At 35.7% G+C, this 19,180-nt stretch overlaps 1 protein-coding gene across 1 annotated transcript in view; it reads right to left on the bottom strand.

Moving 5' to 3' along the window:
• BCKDHB (branched chain keto acid dehydrogenase E1 subunit beta) overlaps positions 1 to 19,180 on the bottom strand; it is a 195,647-nt gene that overhangs the window by 48,932 nt on the left and 127,535 nt on the right. Inside the window, exon 9 of the mRNA XM_010997550.3 lies at positions 8,036 to 8,122. Coding sequence (XP_010995852.2) covers positions 8,036 to 8,122 — 87 coding nt within the window. The remainder of the gene's footprint in view (positions 1 to 8,035; positions 8,123 to 19,180) is intronic.

The raw sequence follows: 19,180 nt of genomic DNA on the forward strand, positions 1-19,180 counted from the left end.
ACTACAGGACTCACAGCAGTCCTTTGCCATGTGTTCCAACACTTTCTCAGTTGTCACTCTCCTTTAATTGTGCTTGCTTTTGTCACACAGATATTTTTCATTTTATGCAAATACACTAATCATGATTGATTGTGTTGCTTTTTAAAATTTTTTTGCTCAAAAATCTCTTACTCCTCCCATATGAGTTATTTTCTACATTTTTCTTTTAGATTTTGTGATTTGGTTTTTTGTTATTGTTTATTTATTTATTTAGGGATTTTTTTCATTGTTTTTGGTTCACTTGGAGTTTATTAGGGGAATAGAAAGCAAAGGGCAGATTTGAAAGAGATTTAAAACCTGACTGCTAGAAGGGCTGCAGGTGGAAGGGAGAAGATGGAGATGGTGAGGAGATGCTGAGGGAAGGGAGAAGTTAAGAAGATTGCCAGGGAGGGGTTCAAATGGAGAAAATGACATTCCATCCATGCTGAGCAAATAGCACTGAGAGATGGAGCACATTTCTAACCACTTTATTTCCCATTTTTGTTAAAAGTCTCATTTCTTCAAATAGATACTCGTCTACTATTCCTTGTTTCAATTCTTCACTCATTCACCAGCCCAAATACGATAGGAGCCACACTTGCTTTCATCAAAGTCACCAATGTGATGGTTGCTATATTCAAGGGATCATCCTCAGCCGATCCGACAAATGTGGAATCATTTAATATAGTTGGCCACGTATTTCATGGTAAAACTCTCCCTGTGGGTCTTCTGTAATAGCTCTCTCCTACTCCCTTCCCTCTCTCCGGCCACTCCATCTCAACCTCCTTTAAAACTCTTCTTTCTCTCTTTCTCATACACACTGGTGTACCTACGGGCTCCTTAGAAACTTCCCTTAAGACTGTCTTTTTCCTGTGTGATCACATCCACGTCCATGACCTCAGCCATCACCCTAAGACGATAATTCCTTAATCTTTACACTACACCTTAGAATCTCTCCTGAGCTGCAGAGACACACTTTCCATCCCCAACTCAAATTCAACAAGTTTAAAATGAATCTTCCACAAGACGATGTGCTTAAACTCGTTTTCCAATGATACTCCCCGACTCAGTGAAAGCGCACTTCCATTCAAACATCACCCAACCTAGAAACCGGACTGAGCCTTTCCTGCCCTACTGCTTAATCAGTCAGCAAGTCTTTCTTTCATATTCTCCCCCTACTCTCTCTAAAATTCACCTTTCTCTCTAACCCCACTCTCATGTCCTTAGTTTAGAAGACCCTTAAATCTCTTACCTAAATTACTTGAATAGTTTTTTAATTAACCTCTGTGACTTCCTGCCTCACCCATCCCAATGCAACCCTATCATAAGTGCCAGAGCCTTTTCTAAATTATAAATATTTCTATGTTAATCTCCTACTTAAAACCCTTTATTACAACCCTCTGCCTTAAATAATGATAACAACCGTGGCCATTGTTTTTTGAGTTCATACTACTGCCTGTTTGCTAGACAGTTTATAAGGGGTATTTTAAATACATTATATGGAAGAACTGGAATTTATACCTATGTGAACTGGCTTTACTGGCATGTCTATTCCCTCCAAATAAAAACAAATTACTTATATAAGACTCTTCAGACTCTAACTCCTGCCTACCTATTGATTCTTACCACATGCTACAAACCTCACATGCTACTCTTCAACCATACCAGAATTATTTTAATCCTTAGAACATCAAATATTTTTCCTGCCTTCTTATTCATTTTGTTCATTGTTCCTTCTGCCTGAATCCCCATCCACCTCCACTCCCAGGGTCCTACACATTCTCCAAGAGTTAACTCACTGTCCCATCTGAGTGGGGTGATCGAGTATTTTACGGTCCCACAGTCCTCTGAATATTCTTTTATCCTAGTATATGTACTGCAGTATAATGATGTTTCACATCTGTTTCTTCTACTGAACTCTTTAAATGTCTATAAAACAAGGACTCCATTCCTTGAACAAAAGGCCCCAATTAAGGCTGTGCCCAGAGAATTCCATAAAGACTGGTTGCAAAACTTAATTATCATTCGGGAAATGTCTAGTGGGCCAGTGTGATCTACGTGTTGTGAGAATCATAAAAGGACGTGAGAAATAACATTGGAAACATTGGTCTGGGCAGATGAGGATTTTGAACACTGATCTAAAGATCTTGAATCAAAGAAAGATCTTAAATATTGATCTATAGATCTAATAGATCTACAGGGAGAGAAGATCTATTGGAGGTTTTCAAACAGAGAGTGTGTTTTGAGGTATGTTTTATGAAAATAATGAATCACGACATGATCTGAAGTGATAGGCTTAGGGGCAGAGATCAAAAAACAATTTACGAGGTCCAGAAAGAGCTGAAGAGAAACAGAGTTCATTCTGAGATAAGCTGATTTCCAGAAACTGGCAGATATGTGCTGAAGTCTACCTTTTCTGTTTCATGTTAAAATCCTTCCCCATGAACCATCGTATCATACAGGTTTCTTATCATTACCCAAATTAGCATGAGGCTGGAATTCTGAAATGAAGGCTCAACAGGCAGGGCAAATCTTGAAGGTTTCATAGTTCAAGGTTTCAAGGATAGCCATGCAAACAGCTGAGATTGCCCAGGAAAGGATGGGGGGAGGAGGGAGAGGGCTGATGGGAAAAGCCTGGCCACATGTACACTAATAGGCAAAGGAGAAAGAGATATGGAAGGAGACAAGGTGTGGTCAGGGCAGGGACAGGACCAGCAGAGTCTAACGTGGGCTTAACTATGAACAGCGACAGAGCAGCCCCATCCACGATGCATCCCCGGAAAGTATTTGGTCTTTGGTTCATATTTATGGCCATAGAAGCTGCTGACTGAACATTCAACAGGTTTCAGGGCAAAATTCCATTTTAAAAGTCCATCGAAGATCTGAATGCTCTATGTTAAACTGCTTTTCTGATGCTCTGGCTCCATCTAGATAGATGTTAGAAGTATGCTTTTCCTGACGGCTGTATTTATTGTTGACAAATGCTTTGAATCACTAGTAAAACAATGACAAATAATAAGATTATGAAACTGCGGTAAACTATTCATTGAATTACTACTCTGATAGTTTTCTCTGCTGAGTCTTACTTTATCAACATGGTAATTTGATTTAAATGTATTTTCCACAATGGTAAACACTCAAGACCATTTATTTAGGACTTCTTCCCTCTGCTTCAGATTGATGTTTTTAAACGGAGTGCAGGTAAATTTGGTGGTTACAGTAAGTTTATAAGAAAAAAAATCCTTCTGCATAATCCTTTCTAACATGAAACGGTGAGAAAAGCAAAATTCCTTGACTTGAAAACTATGAAAGTTACCTTTTGAGTAATGTAAACCCTCTAAAAATTCAAACTATTATACGATTACCTTAAAAATATATGTCTGTATGTACAATTTCTGAGCTCTTATCCTAGGAATAGACTGCACAGAAAGGATGGAACAATGGTATGGAAATTTACCATCCTCTCCAATTGGACTCTTATTGCAGACTTATTGCTTCCATGTGTTAAAAAAAAAAAAATCCAAACCTGTAAGCCAACCCCAATCCCTAAAATTTTTGGCACTCTTATTAAGTGCTGAGTCCAGAAAGAAAAAAAAAAAATTTGTATTATTATCCCAAGCTTATCAGTGTGAACATTTAGTTCATCATTATGGGAATGTATTAGAAATTAATAATAAAGATTGGTTTCTACAAGGCTTCAAGGAAATATGCTATTTAAAGCTGCTAAAATACCAGAAATTATTTGGGTCTTAATATTGATAAGTAATGCCTTTTGAATTTTGAATACTGCATTCTAGAATATAAAATATAAATTAACTTGGGGGAATATTAAAACAGATGAGGTTAGCATTTTTTTTTTTTTGCACAGTAAAGTTTTGGGGTTTTTTTTTTTTAAAGATGTGGTTACATAAAGCTGAGGAACACAAAGATCACATCAAATGAAGTCACATAATTTTCCGAAACAACAAAATCTTTGCCCAAACTACACAATGAACTCAATGAATGATCTAAACTCTGTTGTCTCCCCACTTTTCCACAAATCAGGGTGCACAGAGGAATGCATAACTCCCTAAAAGAAGCTCTTCTCCAAGTTTCGGTATGTATCAAAGGAGAGAAGGAAAAAGTTCCCTCATCCCAAAGTGAGAACAGATGGGAATGTAAAATTAGATGGGAAGAGACAGTGAAGCTTTGGATGACCGACCAAGAAATCTTCCCCATAGGGGAGCCAGATAGACCCGACCTCGCTCAGCTAGTTCACCTCCCAGTTAACTTTCGACTTAAACCCAGTAGGGATATAGAGCAGTTCTTAGAGTCAATGGATTGGTTTTGAATTTTGTGAGCATTTATATAAATTTTATGAAGAAACTGCTGATAAATACAAGTTTAAAACGTTATGTTTAATTAGTTCAAATCGTCTCCTAATCACTTTTGTGACTTTAACATTACTTCAAGCTAAGACTGTTGACAGTGAATATTTTTGAAAACAATAAAATAAATGGCTTTATGAAAAAGAGGCAACCAGCATGAAAAAACTTGTGTGCACTGAACTCTTTCTATGATAGCAGAGCCATTTGCTATGAACTGAAAAGTTATGTAAATAAACTATGAGCATATTTTACATTTATTCCTTTCATATTTTATCTAACTAAAAATAATCAATAGTAAAGCCAGCAACATTTCCTATAACTAGCAAAAAAATTCCTTTACTTGGTATTTAATTTTATACAGCATGATATAATTTTTCTATCTAAAAATATCAATTATTAACTTAAAGAAATGCTATAGTCTCTTCATTTCAATTTTTAATGTGGGTAATCATTTAAAATGGGAGGAGAGCAGAAAATAGTGCTCTCAGTTTTGAATGTATTTCAAAACAGTAGTTTTGTGGTTAATAATCATTCTCTTAAAATAGTTTCGAGAGCAATTCTGTAAGATTAGCCATGAGCTTTTAAAGAGCTACCAAATATCTTCCACAAAACAATGCCTGTGGGGCAGATTTTGTGTGTGTGTGTGTGCTCACTTTCACATGAAAGTTACACTCGTTGATACAATGAGAATAACTCAGTATTTTAATCAGTAGTGCTCTAATGTATAGATCATTCTCATTCGTAATTTCAAACTTCTTTTCTAAGACAACAATGAAGAGTTCTCTGTGTACCTTTTCCCTGCCGTCATAGAAAGCTGGCTTTCAGTATCTTAACCCCATACTGCCTGTTCTAACCTTACAAAGTATACACAACAAAAAGAAATATAGAAATATGAATCATTTCAAGTGGTGAAGGCAGCGGCACCTCACACTTAAGTGATTTCAGTTGAAACAGCCCAAGGCACTTGTAATTTGATACAGGCTTCACTTAGAACAGGGAATGAGACCTTCCACAAGGAAGATGCTCAAGATAGTCAGTACACTGCATTCAGCTAAATAAGCGCATGAAACAGTTGCTGAAAAGGAGGCTGTACTCCTCAGATTACTTTACATTATATGCAAATATCATTACCAAAAAAGAAAAAAGTCCCTCACGGTGTCTGGCTTTTTTTCCCCCTCCCTTATCAATGCACAAAAGCTTCAACAGACAAATCTTTGGAGATACTATGTTGATTCTATTTTATTAAAATTCATTTTCCACACTTTTCATTTGTGCAAGTAAAATCTGAATGAATCAAAAACCAACTGTGAACATTTTCAAATTCATCCTCATAATAATAAATGCAAATTCTAATTCCCCAAAATATCAAATGAAGATCCCTCTGCATATTTTACATTATCGCCTGAATTCATTTTGTGGTTAGTTGATTGAATGATTGTAACGTGGAAAACAGAAAACCTTTTATAATGAATCCAAAGCTTCTCTCTTCCTTTTGGGAGTATTGGGGTGGATACTTTGAATAAAGAATGTGTGTGCACACACTCAACCTTTACTTAAAACTCCTGTCCCAGTCCCAAATCATTCACTTTCTTTTAAAACTGGGTTAATCACCAGCACTGTGGAGACTAACACTCACTTATAAAAGGAATACAGTTGGTTTAGGTCAGGATTTCTCAGACTCTACATACACGGGGATCAGTGGCTGTATTCTTGAGAGTCTGAGCATTGTAACGCATCTTATTTGTTTTGGTATCTTCATAGTATGATAAAGATATGATTCTATTCTGGATAATCTTTTTTACAACTTCGACCACCAATTATTGTCATAATTGGATCTGATTTTGATAAAGTGTTTACGATCTTGTTGGTGTTAGCTTTATATAGTGACTATATTTAACCCAGAAAATGATGTTCCTCAAACTGGAATTTGCAAATGTATTCTTGGAGCCCGAGAGACAATTTTCCTTGAACACAAGTCCACATATTATTCAAGACCAACAGGCACTAGATTAGATAATCTTTCTAATTCCTTTCCAGTCTGAAAAATGTTATATTCTATTGCCGCTTATAATAATTTATGGAATTCAAATTTAGAAAGCACACTTAGAGAAAGAGGACTTTACAGAGGAGTCATAATTTCTGATTCTATATTCTGCTTATTTTCCTTTTACATTTAAATGCAAATGAAATGTTTGAGATAACAATAAGATGACATTCAATGGGCAAAATGAAACAAGGCTGTCAGATAAAGGTTCTATTAGCAACAGCCACTTCCTCTCATTTCAAAAGGTTTAGTGGACTACATAGTAACTAGGAATCAGAAAATCCTAGTTTGTTTTTCTAGTTTGCCTCTGACTTGAAATAGCGTCTGGGTGTTAGAGTGATTCATTCTTGCAAGCCACATTTTTTTTTATTTATAAAGTTAGTACAAGTTAGTACATTATGCTACGTAATAAATAAAATGCACAGTAAATACTCATGACAGGTAATCATGATATACAATGATAAGCAATACGTTTCAAATTTTAGCCTATATAATAGGAAAACAAATCTACAAAACTCAAATATTTGCTTTTCTTAATTTTGTTGGTGACAATAGATATGTAAAAGTAACAAAATAATTTTGTTTTTTATTATAATTGTGAATTATTTTGATCTAGCTTTTAAAATATTTATGTTTAAATTTGATTCACCTAATTTTAAAATATTTATAATGTTGCCAATTCATACTTAAAGATATTTCATTGTTAGAAATCATCGATGTAACTCAGTACTCATATATCATAATTTTATATCAAGTTTTTAAACCATATACTCTTACAGGAATTTTCAACATATATGTATCTTAAAAATAGAATCATTTTACCACCAGTAAAAAGAAGCAAAATGTTTGTGAACCACAGACATACTCTGAATTTAAAATGCATATAATTTTTCATTTAAAATAGTTATTTAATTTTTAATTTACACAATTAGGAAAATTAAAAGTCATTTAAATCATCTTATTCACATCTGTGAAATACATGTGACTGAAAGTTTTAAGTCAAATCTTCCATAAAGAGTTTTGCAAATTTTTTTCCTGATATGCAGCATCATAACAAAATATTTTTAAAAGAAATGGTTTTTAAACCATTTCTAAAGTATTGCCAATAGCATAATATGTGACTGATCCAATTAATAAATTAACTTATTGATTGTGAAATTATTTACTGAATTTAAATTATTGACTTTTGACAGATTCATTTTTTTTTGTAAGGTGAGGGCTGGTAAAATCTAAGATCAATTTTATAAATCAACATATATCACAACGAGCTTTACCAAAAGTTTTATCAAAAAAGAACGATCACATTTAAATTTAAAGTTTTTCTTTTCCTGTTATCCCAGCAAACATAACTGACATGAGTTTATTAAGATTATTTTAAACTTTCTTCTCCCTATAAAGAAATTTTCAACTTTTATTATTTCAAGATTTCTTTTCTAGAAGATGTAATTAGACCATCATCTAAAGGACAGTGAAATTGTAGTCAAATGGCAAATTGTTCATTTCTAAATAGTGCATACTTTTATGTACTGTGATAAGTAATTTCTTTCTTGGAATAGACAGATGCAATTGCACAAACATTCACATCGGTACCAAAACGTTACTCTACCTGAACCGTGGAGCTGATCTCTGAAGCAAAGCCGCCAGTCAAGGGAGCTTCATGACTGACTAGCAGTCGCCCTGTTTTGACCACAGACTGAAAAAGAAAAGGAAAACTTGATGTTGAGGAGAGTACACATTTTCAAATATATGATGATATTTTTGATTAAGTCATAAAAAGAAATTACTTAAATCTAGTAAATAATGAAAAATTAGCAGTTCAATTTTATGCCAACAAAGTTACATCTCCCTTTCAACTAGAGAGTCATTTCATTTTTGCACAATTGAAAAAGTTTTCAGTCATTTATAATCCTAGGGCAAAGGAAAAGTGAGATTTGTAATTCTACATATCATTAAAAATGCATTCCATTATAATAAATTTTTGTGTTATAAACTGAATTATTGTTATCTCACATTTTTGTATCAATGTCATTTTCTTCTTTGTGTTACTTTAAGAATGAAAGTGCCTTTTTGTTCATTTGGGGGTATATTTGCATACAAATAAACAGTCGTAGGAAATACTGTTTTGTGGACAAGAAAAACACAAGAACAGCATGTAAAAGCTGTAGCAAAGGAAAAGCTGAAGCCACACAAAATATTCATGGAAACCGAGCAGGAAGAAATCACCGGGAAAGTCAAAGGGTTACAACTCCCTTCGTTCACGTGCCCTGAGATCGGGGTAACGACCACAACTCTGTTTTAAAGTACAAAATGTCACAGACAAAAAGAATGTCTTCTCAGCACTGGCTCCGTGTGGCTAACTCCACTGTGCACGCCATATTCTATACAATAATAAATCTAAAAGTCTTAGCTATGATATCATAGCAGGATGCCAGGGAAGTAGAAAGTAAAAAAAAAAAAAAAAAAACTAAAACCCACAGCAAGTTAGTGCTTAAAATATGTTGATCAATTACCCTATTATGAAGAAGAAATGGTCATTTCTCCTCCATATTTCTAATAATTGGCATCACCTTCTTTAAATTCTACAATACTATATTATGAACATGAAATAAAAATCTTCCAAACAAGAAAATTTACAGGCAGACCTCACTTTATCGCCCTTCGCTTTACTGTGTTTTGCGCATATATCGCAGTTTTTACAAACTGAACCGTGCGTTGTCAAATGGTTAGCATTTTTTTTAACAATGAAGTATTTTTTAATTAAGGCATTGCATTTTTTAGACATAACGTTATTACACGCTCAATAGACTACAGTACAGTATAAGCATAGCTTTTATTATGCACCAGGAAGCCAAAAAATTCGTGTGACTCGCTTTTTGGCAATATTCACTTTATTTCGGTGGTCTGTAACCAAACCCATGGTATCTTCAAGGTATGCCTGTATATAAATTAAAAGATTTCCTTCATTTGAGGCAATTAGAGTTTACAATTTCAAAACATGCAGCAGTTTCAGCCAGCAGATGTTAAACTCCAAGATATGGCCAGTAGCCATGACAAAAATAAGTTACTGTATCTACTAAGTAAATAGGGCCTGAGGAACATAAAATTTTATGAGCATCTTAATGAATACCATCCCCACCCCCAATGAAACATTAACCTTGCAATAGGTTGGTATTTGAATTTTATGACTATGATTATTTATGCCACTTGTGAAAGTCACAAATTAAATTTCAGTGTACCGGGTTAGAAATGTAAAGAAACAAAAATATTTCACAATCATAAAAAAAATGTATTCTCAAAGTATTCCCTAAAAAGATGTCCTGACTTTAAGGATGAATGATTTAAAAAGAAAAAAAAAAAAAGATTTGACAAGCAAACCTTTCTTATAGCTCTGAAACCCAGAACTCTGCCAACATTAGAGTGTCTAAGAATGACGTAACCAAAATCCATCCCAGCTAGACAGTGCATCCCAGCTACAGGGCTGAAATGAGAAACGTCTATAAAAATGCTGTTGTTACCTTAAAACCCCACACAACAGAACTGGTATTTTTTTACCTGAGTTGAAGCTATCCAAGATCAAATGACAACTTTTAGGATGGCCCCAGAAGGATAATAAGCAACCAGAGCAACAGTCCTGGGCTTCCTCTAGCCTGCAGAGACTAGTGGGGAAACTAAGCACAGATGTACCCAGGACAAAAGCTTCCAACCCTTACAGTTCATGCAACATGATGTATAAGCATGGATGATGCAGGAGACAAACTAAACACACCAGGATACATCGATACAGCAGAGTATTATGCAGCCATGAAAAAGACCGAAGACACGGAACAATGCCCATGTCAAATTAGCTGGTAAAATAAGCAAGTTGAAAAATAGTATCATCTCATTTTTGTGAAAAACAACCAACCACCACAGTAGTGGGGACAACAATAAACAAAGCCATATGTATTGAGCTAATATATGTGAATAGTCTGGAAGAATTCCTTCCAAGCTATCAAAACGTGCTTCTCCTGGAAAATGACGGTGAAGGAATTGTGAGAAAAGAACTTTTTTTTTTTACTTTATGTGCAAACTATTTTTATATTATTGAAAATATCCTCAATAAGTCTGAAATAGATAAAAATAAAGGGAAAGCCCTTGAATTAATGTGGAAGATAACAGATATATGTTATGTCACAGTCATAATCTCAAAAAACATAATTTTTTTTATGGCATCTTTGGACTCACTTCAGGTACAAGGGAACCCTGAGGTCCCAAACCCCAGCAGCAAGTAGGCACAGTGAAAACACAAGCAATCAGCCTTCCCATGGCAGTCTCTATGTGATCTGCTGCCTGTCAGGACCACGTTCAGCTCATGTCCTGACCTTCAAGTTGTTGAATCCCAGACAAAATGGGAAGTAAGCTATTGGTATCAGAGAAGATGAAGTTTTTCAACACCTCTGCAAGTGTGCTGCATAAACATGCGAGTTCTTGGATCAGGAGTTATGCTGACAGCTCTGGAAGTAATTCCAGAAATTTCTAAAACACCAAGAGCTGGAGGATAGACACAAAATGAAAATACCACCGTGAGTCTGGAAATTGTCATAGCAAACAAACCTGTGAGAAAGAGGATGCAGTGACAAGAGAAGAGACAGAATAATCACAAATGACTGATTGTCACAGGAGTTGCTGTGTTTTAGGCTCTGAGCTGAGCATTTGCCATTGGTTATTTCATTCAATTCTGAAAGCACCTGAGTTTCATTTTTCCTTCTTAAGATCATCTAATACCTGAAAAGTATTAAAATGTATCAAATAAAACCACATCAAAAGTCTGAAACATGCCAAAATACAGACATAACACTGATATTTTCAAAGAATTAGCACATATCATTTAAGAGTGAGTCTATAGAGTCCCATGATTTTGTAAGGTAGACTATAAATTCAACTCACTGTGTGCTTTTTATCATTCACAGTTTTAATTTACTAAAATCTCTGACAATGACTTCTTTTCTGTTTTGGAAATTATCAGCACTCTGTTAATATTATGATTATGAGATCGTCACAAATATACAAAGTGGAAGAAAGTGTTATTTTTTCCATTCTCTGTGATTCAATCAGACAGTCTGATTAAACTACGTATTTGTCAACTTTAACAGGCATTTAATTTTCATGCATTCAATGACAATGATATCCAACTGCAGAGACATTTTCTAGCCAAATTTAGTATTTTGATCTACTTAGATAGTAAAAATTAATATAGTGCCTTTCAACAGAGATAGTCATTAACCTTTTCAAAATAAATAACTATAGACAGAAATACTAATAATACTTTAAAATTCATTTTCTTCAGGAAAAAAAAGTGATGTTCCAAGATTCAAGTTTTCTTCGGAGATAAAAATGTATTTCAGCACTTGAAAAAAATTTTAAAGGGTTTAAACAACTTTTCAATATGAAAGCTAAACCCATCCCAGCCAGGAAAGTTCACGTAAGGCTGGATTTTCCAGTATCTGCTTCTTCAACTTCTTGCCACTAAGACCTGCTCCAGGATGCTGGCACCAGTCAGAGCACCAGAGGGAGCACCACTGACTTGGAGCAGCTAATGGCACCAGGGAAGGCTCAGCCAGTTTAAGACCAGGAAGGTGAGTAACGTCTCTGTGTTCCCTACCACAGAACAGAAAGGCTTTGTTCCCTACAAGGGCTCGAGAAATTTGTCAAGAAAACTTAAAAACCAATTCTGAAAGGGTAGGAGTGAAATAGCCTATGGCTGCCAAGTCGATGAGCCCTTGTCTGCCCTGGATTTCTCCTAGTGATTGTCACTACTTCTGTCGTCCCCTCCCTCCAGGGCATCAGCAGCACCCTATCCAAGAGAAGCCATCAAAATCTTAATACTGAACACACAATGACCTTGCCAACGACCCACAGATCATGACACTCCTGTTCCGATGGAAACTTTAAGATACCTTGTTCTGGGTTTGGCCACTCCATGACTTTTCCTCACTGTTCATCTTCTGCCCAGATGTCAGTACCCACTGCCACAACTTCAAGTTATCTATGCGGGATACTAGCCCAGTGTTCAGAAGATGGTAGACACTCAAGAAAAGTTAACTAGAGAAAAATTTCTTAAAGGAATTTACCTATATTAAGCATGTCCTTCTTTAATTTATTGACGCTATTGCTTTCTTAGCAAAATCCATTTTTAAAACAGCGCGAAAGGATACTTCAGCACATCCCAGAACAACGTAAACAGGAAATAACAGATTCCAAATGGAGGCTGCTATAATGCAGCTTTAACAATAAGATATCTGTGGTAACAGCGGAGTTGCTAAGTTAAACTTCGCTAAAATGATTGCACAGATTTTGGCTGCCCAAACATTAGACATATGTTTTAGTGAATGTAGCCTTTAAAGATTTTAACACAATCCAACCAGGAAAACTGTTAAGCCGTCATTCCAGGAGAAAATGATACAGAAAGGCAGACCATTAAGCTTGCATATGCCTGGAAGTTCAACACTGACATTCAGAAAGCAAAAGTGTATTTTTTTATTTCTCACTCAAAACCTACAGCAAGACTTTCTTCCTCCAGAGCAATGCAGTCTGACCAACACCAAGTTCAGCAGCCTATTCTGACGGCTCAAAAGGCAAAGTAAGAAAGTAACACTCTGAATAGGCAACTTAGAGAATTTTTCACATTTTCTACCTGAATATGAAGCCAATGAAAAGCAAAAGAAACATCAAAGCTGGCCTTCACCACTTCCTTTTGAAGTCAGATGTGCTTATAAATACATAGGAGCAGAAGGAACAGTAAAGTCGCACACCTTTGCTTTATCCATCAAAAGCACGTTAATAATAATTATAGAATCTAGAAGCATTAAGGATATGCTTTTAATTAGCTTCAAATATCACTGGAAGTAAATTAAAATTTTTGAAATGTTTTCTTGTTTAGTAGCCAAACACATTTGACACGTTAGCCAGGAAAACCTCACAATTAATCACAGGCTAACAAATGCATTAATATCTGCCTGGTAACTATTATTAATCAGCACAATTTGCGCACACAATCGGACCACTGGCTCATGTTCCACTGGAGAAACACCAAGGCCAGAAAACAAAGAAGAGTCGTGAATTCCAGAGAAAGTTCGGAAAAGTCCATTTTGGCAAGGACGTCAGTGATGGTGTTACAAAGTTTGGTATCGTAGGAAATTGGTATAAACTGAGAAAAACTAAATCCGCAGAGCTTCATCGCCCACGTGGAAAAAGTAGGTAAGGGAGCAAGCAGAGCATAAAGAGAACTGAATAAAGTCAACAGAAGAAGAATGAGCACATCAGGCTGACAAAGGCAGGGGGCGTTAGGGAAAATCTCAGACATCCTCACTGGTTCACTCTTGACTGAATTATTTGGATAATCAGAGCCGACATGCTGAAGAGCCTAGGAAAACCCGCTTTGACAAAGATTAAATGTGGACATCTTTCTGAAAGCTACTTCAAAGCGTGTCAGATAACCGTGTTAATCAACCTTTCCTTTCCAGCTCGCTTCCTCGTAGTCCCTCCGGGCTCCAGTTATGTCTGGCTCCTCGCTTCTCAGAGACCGTGATCCACGCTTTCTTGCCTCCATCTTCCTTCCCTGAATTCTGGAGGCAAGATGTCTCAGCCTCTCTCAAGACCGATCTCACGCAACCCCTCCCTCCCTGGTCCCCCCAACTAGTGAGGCTTTCCCTTCTTTTAAACCTGACGTTACTCTCTTCCTTCCTTTTCTTATCAGAGACATTGGCAATCATTTCCACTGAGGTCCTGACAATGCAAGGATATTCTGAGACCTAAAACCCGGGTTCAGGGGCAAGCATCACGCACTAGGTCGAGGCAGCACTCACTGCGGACGTGTAGCTACCTCTCAGGAACTAGCAGTTTACCTTGTAGGAAGGAGAGCCCTGTGTCCCTCTGTCTTATCACCCTTTCCAATCACACTCCAAATCACAAGCCCAAAGCGGGGGACTCTGCTGTTTGGAGTTGTGTCTACCACAGAACATAGCACATGACAAATAAGCATTAAATTGAGTACATTCTGCTCATTTTATTACTTGGGGACAGATGCATATATTATTCAAATAAAAACAGTTTGAAAAAGTACCTGAGCATCTTTTTGTTTCTTTGTTTTGGGGAGCATTCTTTTCTATGGAGGATGTGTGTGTGTATCTCTGTACCATCTCCTCCAGCCGACTCCAAATCATTCAAGAGCACAAAATTCAGAAAGTATGAAGTATTCTATACCTAACCACAATACCTAAGATATAGTTGTAAATTTGTGGATGCTCAATAAATGTACTTAATATTGATTTTATTGAAAAGCATATAGATGTAGTGGTTTAAATAAAGCACTAACAAGTTTCTGATTTTCTGATGCTTGGATGCTATTAGGAGAGACTAATGCTATAAAAGGCGTTGAAAGGAAAGTTCTAAAAACTAAGCTGTAATCATCATTCTCGTGCTGACAGAGGCCACCCTGGGCCAAGTCTTTCTATCTATTTTTCCCACGCTAGACTGGTTTTGGTATAAGGGTGAGCAGTACTAAACGTGTTTCTGTCATGTACATCTTTTGTAAATGCATGGCTGGAACAAACACACAGAACATTTCCTTTCCTTGGTACTGAACATAAATTTCCTTTGCTAGTGACAAGAACTCTAGTCACCATGATGATAAAGGTACTGGACTGGTAGACATTAATTAGATATATAGTAAAACATGAGTAAGTATGTAAATAAAGGTCTTAAAAGTTCATTTTTTCATTTTCCCCATTAGCTTAAACATCATGCAAAGCATAAGCACCTACAGGTGTCAACATAATTTCTGTGTGTGCCAAAGCAAATTCACAAAGACTGAGGTGGCCATTTATGAAGTTTTTTTTCTAATCTTCATTTTTGTCACCACCCTATCATTTTTCAGCAGGATTTAAAGTATTTCCATAAACTTAAACCCAATCTTCAATGCTTATCCATTTCTTTTTATGAAAAGGAGAAATTATAACATGTCATTCAGATATTAATATTGTTGACTTCGACATTGTAGAATTTTGGAAAACTGTTAACAAGGATCAAAACGCCAAGCTGTACTTTTGAAACACAATCAAGGTGTTGTAGCTCTTAATGTCTTCTATTTTTAGAGCCATCCTGACCTCTTCCAGGATTCTTCTTTGAAGTCTGCAACAGCAGGCAACATTCAGAAGTATCACGTAACTAAAACTTTACTGTTAAGAATGCTTATATTCTTGTAATAAATGAAAACATGGTAGTACTAGTAGTATGCACACTACTTGGCAGATCTAGAACCTGACCCAGCAGTAAAGACCATTGGCTGGGCCACTTCACTACACTTATTATTCATTAATTTAGGCACTTTACCTTCACTCAAGTAATATTATTTTGTTACCATGACAGTATATACATATTGCGTGTTGGGGGTAGGGGTTGATAATTCACCGATGACTCACATACATAGATTAACATCTAGGTTATGATGATGGGCTGAATGAAAATTCCAAACACATAATATCGTCAAAGGTCATCCATGTTATAACATGTATTAAAATTTCCATCCTTTAGGCTGAACACTACCCTCATTGTATTTATAAACCACATTTTGTGTATCCATTCAGCTCTCTGAGTCTTGGATTCCTTTGTCTTTTGGCTGTTGTGAACAACGCTGCTATGAACATGGGTGCACAAAGATCTATTTGAGTCTCTCAATTTCTTTTAGGTATATACACCCAGACATGGAATTGCTGATCATTTGGCAATACCATGCTTAATCTCTTGAGGAATGGCCATACTGGTTTCCATAGCAGTTGTACCATTTCATATTCCTGCCACCAATACACAGGGGCTCAAATTCTTATACATCCTCACCAACACTTGTTATTCTCTGGGGCTTTTTGATAGTAGCCATCCTAATGGATGTCGGGTATTATCTCACTGTGGGTTTGATCTTCATTACCCTAATGATTAGTGATGTTTAATCACTAATCACTTTTTAATTCTTTTTCTTTTTGACTTTTTAATCAGGCTTTTTGATTTTTATTGTTGATACAGATAGTGTTTTTAAAGTGCTCAAGGCAGGCATCAGATTTCTTAAATTGATCCCTCTGGGGGGCTGGAAATAACATTTTTTCAGTGTATGATATACCACATGAAAAAAATATATAATCAAACTCAATTGTTCACCATGTCTTCTTTTCTGAAAAAGCTTTACATTTGGTTCCCCCACTATCCTCCATTTTGAAACAAACACAAGGATGTTTTTTTCCCTAAGATTACTAATGTCACACAGATAGATCCTTTGCCTAACTGGTTATCTAAGACAGCATTCCTCTTTTTAAAAATCTTCAACGGTAAGTCAGCCACTAAGAATCACAAAGATAACCTGTAAATAGTTAATGGTACCCGTAATCTGAAGAACAGTGGAGTCTAGTTACATACTACAGAAACTCTGAGCCTCATCTCTTTGCTCATACTCTGCCAGTAATTCAAATATAGAATAATACCAACTAAGACAGTTTGAAACATTGGTATAAACCAGAAGATCACTGTCATCATCTCATTTGAGTATTACATGCAATTTCCCAATTAACTTTCAATGCTGTATAAATTCCAAGGGTCACTGGTTCATGTCAGAAAAATTTATTGAGCCACTCACATATGCCAATACTGGGGAAACACAGATGAGTTAACCCAGGTCCCTGAAGGGCTATAATAGGGCTTGCCACAATGAACTAGGGCAAAGCATATTCAAAAAGAAAAATTAATTTAAAGACTGTTAAGGTAGAATATCGAAATTAAAAATCAAGTTATATTTGGTAAAAAGGAATTTTTTTTCAAATTTTAAATTTCAACCCCTAAGGTCTTTTTAAAAATAACATGGGAAAAAAAATGAATTTTTCTCCTTAAACAAACAATTACTAATATTCTTTTCTTTTTCATTCCTAAGTCTCCATTTGGCAAATTTTTCTCAAGTGTTGACAACAGAGGGAAATACTACGTCTGGCCATCATAAGAGTCTTACGGGTAGAAACTGACATCATCGCCTATGCTCCCAGCATACCGTGAACAAAACAGTGACCCTGACCAAAACCAAGACTGTCAGCCAGTACATTTTACACTGCTGTTTTAAGCATGTGTCGAGGGTACAATTTTCCCTGAAGCCAGCTGGTTGTCGACCAAGGTAATACTTCTCTAAGGAATGATCAAAAGTATAAACACTGCTACACTTCTGCATCACCATGGATAAATGCTTTTATTTTCTAGAACCTGGCTCAATTCTGTTGGAGTAAATGGATTTTTAGTTCATTACGACACAAAATTCATGTGTAGTTCATAATACATGGGCAAAGCTTAAAATCTTTTGGGTCTTTTTTTAGTGACTCAAAAAAGTGGTATGGTAAAATTCATAGGATGCAACAGCAAAAGTTACACATATATTTTTGAGCATATATAACTAAGATGGTGCAGAGGGAAATAAAGTACATAAATGTCATACTTTCATTAAAACCAAGATGACGGGAAGAAATTGTTTATTTGACAGGTGGATTCAGGAAAAGAATTCCTTTAGTAGAAATAGTAATATTTGTCTACAAAACATTCACTGGTTTTTTGACAGAGTAGGTGGGGGGTGGAGAGGCACAGAAATCTCAATGTCAAGAATTACAGTGTCAAACTTCATTTGTTAGTGGAATATTAATGAGAAGTTACGATGCAGTAATAATAGTTGTTCAGAGATACAATTCAATATTTAAAAATTAATTTATAGCTAGACTTAAGCCCTAGTTCTTTTTAGGGAAAAAAAAACTCTGAAATTTTCTTTCCTTGTAAACTGTAAAACTATTAATAATTCACTCTAGTTTGATTTACTATTCTCTATTCTGCAAGTTTTTTATTGATAAGAACTAAGAAAATAAAGTAAGCTGTGCATGGCCATTATACCACACACACACACACACAAAAATGAGACATATCTATAATAACTTAGGCTGTAAATGATAAAGGCAATTTTTTGAAGAGTTATTGAAGAAGATTTGGTACTTGTTGACTTAACTTTATTTTAAGCTGGTCATTTTTCTATATCCGCCAACATCGCTAATCATCAGGGAAATGCAAATCAAAACCACAGTGAGCTATCACCTCACACCTGTCAGAATGACTGTTATCAAAAAGACAAGAAATAACAAGTGTTAGCAAGGATGTGGAGGAAAGGGAACCTCTCTTGCACTGTTGGTGGGAATGTAAATTGGTACAGCCACTACGGAAAACAGTATGGAGGTTCCTCAAAAAATTCAAAATGGAAATACCATATGATCCAGTAATTTCACTTCTGGATATTTTTCTAAAGAAAACAAAAATATTAATTCAAAAAGAAATATGCAACCCTATGTCTATTGCAGCATTAATTACAATAGCCAAGATATAGAAGCAACTCAAGTGTTCATCAACAGATAAATGGATAAAGAAGATGTGATATATATACATATATAAATATATATAGTATGTATGTGTGTATGCATATGTGTGTATGTATACATGTATACACACACACAATGAAATATTACCCAGCCATAAAAAAGAATGAGATCTTGCCACTTGTGACAACACGGATGCACCTAGAGGTTTTACGCTAAGTGAAATACAAAGACCATACAATTTCACTCATATGTGGAATCTAAAAAAAAAAACCAAATGAACAAACATAACAACAGAAATACTCATATATAGAGAAAAAACAGGTGGCTGCCAG

Source organism: Camelus dromedarius, chromosome 6 (genome assembly GCF_036321535.1).
Source record: "Camelus dromedarius isolate mCamDro1 chromosome 6, mCamDro1.pat, whole genome shotgun sequence".
NCBI lineage: Eukaryota > Metazoa > Chordata > Mammalia > Artiodactyla > Camelidae > Camelus > Camelus dromedarius.